Source organism: Anas acuta, chromosome 7 (genome assembly GCF_963932015.1).
Source record: "Anas acuta chromosome 7, bAnaAcu1.1, whole genome shotgun sequence".
Classification (NCBI taxonomy): Eukaryota; Metazoa; Chordata; class Aves; order Anseriformes; family Anatidae; genus Anas; species Anas acuta.
The window spans coordinates 10824862-10833446 of NC_088985.1; the positions used below are offsets into that span (position 1 = coordinate 10824862).

General features: G+C 45.6%; 1 protein-coding gene across 3 annotated transcripts in view; it reads right to left on the reverse strand.

Moving 5' to 3' along the window:
• The window catches only part of CDHR1 (cadherin related family member 1), a 47301-nt gene extending 40025 nt beyond the window's left edge, over nt 1–7276 (reverse strand). The window contains exons 1-2 of one of the 3 annotated variants that reach the window (XM_068687983.1): nt 6413–7273; nt 5571–5666 (exon numbers count right to left, since the gene is read on the reverse strand). In XM_068687983.1, coding sequence (XP_068544084.1) covers nt 5571–5666; nt 6413–6473 — 157 coding nt within the window. In that variant the 5' untranslated portion in view covers nt 6474–7273. Of the gene's footprint in view, nt 1–5570; nt 5667–6412 lie in introns of all 3 variants that reach the window. The other 2 variants (XM_068687982.1, XM_068687984.1) reach the window with 2 other exon arrangements.
• Between the last annotated feature and the right edge of the window lie 1309 nt (nt 7277–8585).

Here is an 8585-nt window from a genome sequence, read left to right on the forward strand (position 1 = left end):
TTTCATAACACAGGGTACTTGTGTGCCTTTCAAATTGGATTGTGGATCAAAATTTCTCTTCTACCTCATTACAGTTCCTAATTTTGTCTGAACTGCAATTTCACTGCACAATGCTCTCTATATCATTAACACCCCGGGAATGCTTCTCAGCACAGTGTTAAAGCCAATTAAAAATCTCCTCTCAGCGTGCTGCCTCCACTTGCTGAAAAGAAAATAAATGAAACACCGAGCCAAAATCTTATCAGGGAGCACCAAGTAAACAGCCGTTCCCTGTCAGAAAGATAAGGGAATGGAAGAATCTTCAGCCAGGGACACGGCGAGTGCAGTAAGGGCCCCACGGATGTGCTGCACGCCCTGAGCACCTGGGAATGGCACAGCAGGCTGGGTCGGGGATGTCCCGGGGAGCTGCATGCTGCTCCCTGCTACAGCTGCTTGCCAGGCGCCACGCCAGACTTTCACCCTATTTTTCTAGTCCATCTTACAAGCGATTTGCTCTCTGCTTCTGCTGCTCAAGATGAATGTCTGTCCCCTGACGTTATTTCTCCACTTTCCTTAATTTCTAGCAAATTTATTCATGGCCAGCCTCTGTCCGTGTGCTCTGGGGCTGCTTCTGCCCTCTTACTGAAGACACACGCTCCCTCTCCACTATGCAATGCTCTGCAAACAAATCCCCTCCCTGCCAAGTTAAATGGGCCAGGCACATTTTGGACTCGTGCTCACTCCCCGTCTTCCTTTGCCACCACAGCTGACATCTGTTAAACAGATGCTGGGAGGGATGTACATGGCCATGCTCCCAGGACAGGACACGTGTGCTCCCAGTGTCACGGCGAATACCATCTCACCTGGGGTTATTCGCCTGTTCTCCACCCATCTCAGCCAAAAGCCCATCTATCTCCCTGCTAGAGGAGGCAACGACCAGCCCACAGAGCCCACAGACGCCTGTTTCAGACTGCGAGGTCACCCCAAGGAAAGCAGAGCTCCCGGATGACATGGACCAATACAAAGACTACCCAAAAACCTGCTCCATACCCACTTGCTACCAGCCACTCCTGCTCCCTCCTGTCCCCAGCACACTGCGGTGGCTGGCAAAACAGAGACAAACCCAGGAGGGAGCAGATGAATCCCCACAGCTGAGACCCTGTGGTGAGGAGACCGGAGTACAGCAGCAAGCACGCCACTTTGTGTAGAGTTACCTCTGCTACAGTGATGTAGGAGGCTGGCTGCATTTAACAAATTTGTTCTGGGAGCTCCTAATTTTCTTAATGAAAATTTGTGGGGTTTAGTTTTTCAAAAAGTTGAATATTTTTGCACCTTCAGGCAATTCACCCTTTTTGGAGTAATCTGAATGTGAGGCCATGATGGGTCTCTAGATGTCAAGACACAACTTGGGCTAATTTGTCCATGTCTGCGTAGTCAGCAAAGAACTGTTACTGAAAAGAGAAGCATGATAATTCTATCACTCAGAGATTTTTTTGTGACAGGGGCAGGAAATAAATTGTGGGCAGGGTTCAGCTACTATGTTTGTGGTGGACAAAGTACAAAACCACAGACAGCACAGTGCCAGGGGGCGATTTCTGAGCATTGAAAGAAGTCTTGGGAGCAATAGCAGGAACTCTTGCCAGGTTGGGAACCATCAGCTGGAAGGAGGAATGATGGATTCCAGAGAGGACAAGACAGGCCTCCACCGCCAGCCATGAGTGATGGAAGAAACCAGATCAGAAGCCTGCAGGAACAACTTGGGAGGCTTGAAGGACAGAGGAACATGAGGTGGTCAGTCAGGTGGCAGGCAGCCGGGGGCTTTGATCACAAAGTGCCACTGCACATCGGCTTTTAACGGGGAGGGAGTGCATACGTGGGGCATGGGGGAAGACAGAAAGAAATTCAAGCATGAAAGGCATGCAGAAATCTCCAGGCGTGATGCTTGGGCTTTGAGAAAGTAATGAACTTAGGCCTTACGAGTATGCTTCAATCCCTTGCTTTGCAAGTCTCGTCAATGTCCCACTGTGAGGGCTTACAGGATTAACGAGGTAAGATGAGGAAAACAACCTGAAATAACATCTCACACATGCTGTAAGACCACGATTAGCGGCATTTTATATGTACAAAGAGAGCTCTTTGCAAAGAGCTCATCACTGAACAACCCCACCTGCCCTGTGGGACAGTCCCACAGACCACAACTGCTACCTCAGATCCTAACTTCTCCCATTCTTCCATGTGCCGCAGGAAGGGGCTGCTGTTCCGGCCCTCCTTACATTGTCTCACGCTCTGCAGCTTTAAATGGGATCTGGAAATGCACAGGCAATTCCAGGCTTTCACACAGAAACAGCAATTGCTTTCTTTATGATAACTTATGCCATAATGTATGTAACCTGATAGACCACAACTACGTGCAAGTAGGCAAAACACCACAGGGGAAATGAAGGTCAAGTAAAAGATGGTTTGAGCATGAAAATGTGTTTTTCTTGAATTCGCTGTGTTCTTGCAGCAGTATCACTTCAATTTCTCTTTCTACAGTCACACAGAGAAACCATCATCTCCTTTTGGTACTCTGAAACACCGCATGCCCCCTGCCTACAGATGCTGGGGATCTTAACTAACACACAGCACCGCCAACTGCTTGTCATCTCAGCAGCGCCAGCCTATAAAATTCCTGGAGGCTTATTAAAGCCGCTGTTGATGGCATTGCTCACATCAGACACTGGCTGCTGCTGAGGCACAGCCAAGAAAGCTTTTTCTGCCTATGCTCCAGCTTCTAGGTAAGCACAGAGAAGACCAAACACCATCCCACCCTGTTTTGCAGCACCCAAACCAATGCTGAGTGAAGCCATTCAGAACCAAACCTACAAAGGTTTTAATGCCCCTGCTTTGTCACCGATCGTCCTGCTCGGGACTCAAAAACGACTGCTGGAGCACGGATGCTTGGGACTGTGCACAGACATGGGAGACCAGAATCCTTCTCCTCCTTCCAGAGAAAGAACAAGGCAGAGGGACGAAGAGCAACAGCGTGAGATCCCTCTCAAGGAGCAAAGCTAAATCCCAGCAGGCACCAGAGCACTGAAGTGCCAGCACTCTTCATGCCGTGCTCTGGGAGCCCCCTGCCAAACCATCCCTGAGGACTGCCTGTGCTGACGTGGGCTGCCGGTAGCAGCAGTTTGTGTTGAGCAAGCCCCAAGTAGCTGTGTCCCAAGGGCATTTCCCCAAGTACTTTCAGCAGAGAGGATCCTGCAGTACTCAGAGCTTTTAGGCAAGGTGCCCTGAGAACTACAGGCCAAAAAAGATACTTGCAGCTGCACGGCAAAGCCAGCACACAGGGACTCCTCAAAAGCAAGCTCTTTTCTTCCTTTGGCAAAGGCTTCTCTAGGTCCTTTGCAAAAGTGTGAACTCAGCAACTCCTGATCCTTCACCTCAGCAAAACACTTCTGGTAGCACCTTTGGAGATTTAATCCACAAGTTGCTTCTCTTGTCTTTTAAAGTACATTTATAAAGCAGACCAGAAGTACAGGCTAGCCAATGTAAATACACTCTGGCCAAAGCCAGCGAGCATGAGAACCAGCAGCATGACACATGGAGCAGCTTGAGCTTTACCACAGCTGCAACCAAAGCAGAAACACCCCGGGGAGCTCTGTGCACCTCGCCTGGTTGCTGTGTTACCACAGCACAGGTAGCAGCCCAGTGTGTATTTGCCTACCCCGCTCAGGCTAGCTGCACGTATACTAACACGCTGCTGTTCTGCCATCTAGGCACGCACACGCTCCTCTTTTGCCCACCTGCAGCCCCGGACCAGCTGCACGGTGTCCCAGCACTAGAAAATGACCGACACAATCCACTGCTGTGGGGAGTGCTGTCACCTGAGCAGGACTGTGGCACTGCAGACCTGCTAGGAGGGACATCTCTGGCTGTGCCGCAGCTCTGTGCCATCTTCAGCTCCCCACCTCCACACAGCTGGCTGGAGGCCCCAGCAGCGGCAGGGCGAGGCTGATGCTCTGTAGGTGCCTGCGAGCTGGCACCACACCAGGGGATGGCAGGCAAAAGGCAAGTGACTCAAACTACTGCCCGCGGTTTGAGGGGCAGCAATGGCAAACGTCACCCCAAACAAACCGGATCAGGGGTCCCATTTTGTTTCAGCACGTATCCAGCCTTACCAGCCTTATCTACACTAACAGACAGGCAATTCCATGGGCCATCCTTGCTCCAGCACCCAGCAGAGCTGTCCTCATTGCTAAGATAGAGCAAGTGTGGCTTCCGGATGAATCCGGGCAAAGGTAGGGCGCTAATCACAGCCTCTCGGTCTGCCTCTGGCTTTTGCAGGTGCCACTACAACACTGTCGGCCTTCAGCCTAGGTTTCCACTTGAGCTTGACTGAGCTTATAGCAAAGCCCTGCTGCATCATAAGCAAGCTCGCCTCAAGTTAAGCCCCTAGATGCGTCATTTCTACGCTGTGTGCTGCTTTCTCCCCCTCCTCCTCTCTGGCTGAACAGCGAAAGAAGTCACTGCCTCACAACCATCCCCTCCTCACCCCCCAACATGCCCAGCATGGATTGTGGCTGGCATTTACACCACTTGGTCCAAAACAGAGGTCTAGAGCAAACCTCAAGCAGCCACTTCTCAAAGTGATGAGTGCCATGGTCATGTTTAGGATGACGAAGGCACTGGTGTTGGACTTCCAGGGGAGACTGTGCCCTCTGGATCCGGCCCTCACCCCCACCACCCTGCCTGAGACCTGGGAGGGGAGGTTTGGGGGTACACCCCTCCCTGTATTTCTCTCCTCTTTGCACAAGGCTGATAATAAATGGGTGCTTTGGTGCTCAATTTGCAATAGCTAAATACTTTTCTCTACCTGCAACAGCTACAGACAACCCATGGAAAATACTACACAAAACCTCAGCACTACATTTGGAAAAAAGGTGGTCTTCATCACTGTGATATATTTTATATTAAATTTTTTTAGATGTTAGGAAATTGTTCTTTCCCCAAGGAAAATGTTGATTATAAATCATCTTTTTCTTTTTTTTTTTTTTTTTTTGTTACAAAAGCATAAATACACCTGCTTTAAAATATTCAAAGTTGAAAAATGTACCAGTTTTCTAATTTTCAGTAAAACAAAACTATATAAGTGATTTTTAAAAAAACAGATTTAGACAAAGCAATTTTCACTCCACGTAGAAACATTTTCTACCATTTGTACTGTAATCCTGAAAAATGTGATAACTTTAAAGAAAATAATGCTTCTGATACTTTTCAAAGTATAGTTTGCTTTTATCAAGGCTGATAAAATTATTAGCAACTATGCTTTCTTATAAACATTCACAGAATTGATGAGAAGATCCCAAAGGTCTGTGCTCTGATGCTGTGAATAGATTCATGGACCAAGAAAAGGGAAGCTAAATTTCATGCTTTAAATTACAGCTACAATTCAAACATATCATTTTAAATTAAGACCAATTAAACGCTTGAGAAAAAAATATGCAAACCCACAGTATACAACAGTGCCTGCAACAAAACGTATTTTGCTAATCAAAAGAGCAAACAGCTCCAGTTTCACAATATAACCATATTCATTTAATACTGACCAACAGGTGTGTCCTCCGAAAGGCTGAGAAGTGCCATGTTCCCATTTGTGCTTCTGGCTCCATTGTCAAAGAAATAGGGGGCATAATTTGCCTGAACTGCAATCAAAACAAAACAGAAGCCAAAGAGAAGCATTTCATTGGTGGCAGTTATCTAGCTTTGTTAACTGACTCTCAGTAAACAAGAACTGTTTTGGGAATACTATGAGCACACACGATATCCAGTTGCTGCAGTGGACTTTCTGAATTGGATCTGTACAGATATTTCACATAAAGTGACTTCTGCATGCTACTGTGCCAAAATTCACACAGCAGCAAAAAGAGAAGGAGAGCATATAAAAAAACACTACCAGAAACACATCAAGTAGCAGGATCTCTAAGAAATCTCAATCAGATCCAGACATTTCATTGCAAAATTAACCTTTTCAGCTTGCAATGACTGTATGCCTCTCCCCTATGCTACACACATGAAACTTTCCCAGTGCCTTGGTACTTCACACAGTATTCTAAACACATTCTGCCTTAATATTATGCCTACTGCAGGAGCAATTAGCCATAATTAAATTGTTACTTACTTGCTGCCAGACAACAGCAAAGTTTAAAACAAAACAAAACAAAAAGCATGTTAGTTGTCTGTCTACTGACTGACTGTAAGAGATTCAAAACAGCCCGTTTGAAATAAAAGTACAAATATATAAGCACAGAGGGTATCAATTCACAGGGGTCAGCAGCTGCCATGGAAAATATTTCAGGACAACATGACCACATCAGTAAGGATCACTACAGGATTTAAGGTTATGCCCGTATCCTCCTATATTTTTATTTAAAGCGATTATTGTACTCACCCAGGCACACGTGCACCAAATTGAGGAATAAGGAGGGGGTGAAATGCCTTACATGCTTCATCCCACCGAAGAAAGGGCTAATTTCTTCTCTGTTTCAAGGGGTTTATTTATTTATTTTTTCTCTCAAAGGTCCAGGAAAGTGTCCTTCAGACTGTTGTAGTGGAGAAATGTTGCAAGAGGCAGTAACAGATGCTAAGATGTTAAGCGGATGACACGTCTTAATTTCTGAGGAATTTAAAGAAGCTCCTTCCTACCACCTAATTAGACCAATTACTTTGCAGGGAGCTGTGGGACTCATTTCTAAGACAAGATTTGGAGGAATCAGTGTAACTCTCACAGGTTCTGCTGTTAGCTCTGTATTTATGCTGTCCAAATGCGAAAGTCAGAGAGAAAGTAAATCTGAAAGTTGTTTCCTTTCTGAACTCTATCTTTAATGCTCTAAGCCAGTCTTCTATTTATGAGAGCTAGAAGAGGTTCTCTTTACCTTAGATTTGGTAATAGTGAGAAACCACAGAAAAAGAAAATATAACACTAGCAGCAAAGAGTAAACACCTTTGTAACCATTTTAAAGGAAATAACCACATTTATGATAGCTAATCTGTTTTTTAAGATACAAAACAGACAAAATTGCATACTAAAAATGCAGAAGTCAAATGTTCCTTTTGCAAGCTGGCCTCATCAAAATGCATGTGTTTCTGAAAATATCTATTATATTCATTAAACAATTTTTAACCAACACACCAAAAACATCTCACAGAAAAAACTTCATGCAATAGCTTTTCTGCACCACCTTGTTTTGGTTTTCTGCACATAAAAGGTGTCTCCACTAATTTAAAACATATTTATCATCCAATAAATTAGAGAGCTAAAGAAACACGCAGCCTAGGAAGTTGTTCACAGCAAAAGCTTTGGGCTGCTTAAAAGGAACTCGATCAGTGGTAATACCTCCAGGCAGGGGGATCTTTACACAGCGGTTTAGCTGCTGACCTGAGGAAAAGCACTTGCCTTTTAATGCTGCATTATCGGAGTGATTGGTTCTGTTTTTTTTTTTTTTTGTTTTTTGTTTAATTGACAGCGTTCATGAAAGAAACACTTGAGAAATGAACCAGAGTGCTCCACTGGAGTCCTGTTCAATGTAATAGGAGTTACCCTTTCTTCCTGGCACATCAGAAGGATTTACACTGGTGCTGGCTGCACCCAGGAGAACTGCTGACCTGATGGGTGCCGGCTCCAGTGGCCGGGCAGCCCTGTACCCACAGGGAGGGCTGCAGCAGAGCCACTGCTGTTGCAGAGTACTGCAGGAGGATCTGATGGTGCTGCTGACCCCCCAGGGCCTTCTGATGGTCAGAGGCCAACCCTATGCCTGCAGAGCCCCTTGGCCATGTCGACTGTGTGTGCCCTACGTAACTCTGTGCAACTATGGTGCTGGCCAAACATGTCAACTGTAAGGCTCCCAGAAAGGCAGAATTTAAAGTTTCATGAAAAATATTAACAGAACTCACCATCCATGGTTGAACTTGACAGAGAATGGCACAAAGAGCAAAAGCCTAGAAAGGCTCTAGAATATTTTAGACAGATTGATGGCGGCTAGGTACATCGGTGAGCTTCAACCACGACAATCCAGATACAAATCCTGGCTCAGCACAGCACTAAATCGCTGCCTGCCAGAAGCTTGAAAGTTAAACCAGTGGGGAAAAAAACAACAAAAAAAAAAACCACAGTTGCTCTGCCTTTGTCATCTTGCTCCTTTCCTAACTCCCTCTTACAAGATCAGACCTGTTGTGTGACTCTGTATGGCTACTCTTACACAGCAGCATTTGCAAGATCTCCACATCAAACCAATGTGTGACTTTACCAGTGGTTTGCAAAGCTCAGTGCAACCTGCAGCAGGCAGCTAAGAAAAACAAATGTGTATTATCAGTGTATTTAAATTCACAATATGGTGACCCAAAGCTGAAAACCGTGTGGGAAGGGGTACACATAAAGAAGACACAAATCTAAGCCTGTTACAGATTTAACCATGCTGCACCACTGTGAACAGTAATACTGAACCACTGATAAAAATAAAAAAACAACACACTTGCACAGTGCCCCCAAAGAAACATAAATATCTCTTAAACTTCCTCTCAGCTGCCACCTCATTCTGGAATTGATAACACACCTTTTACTGCAA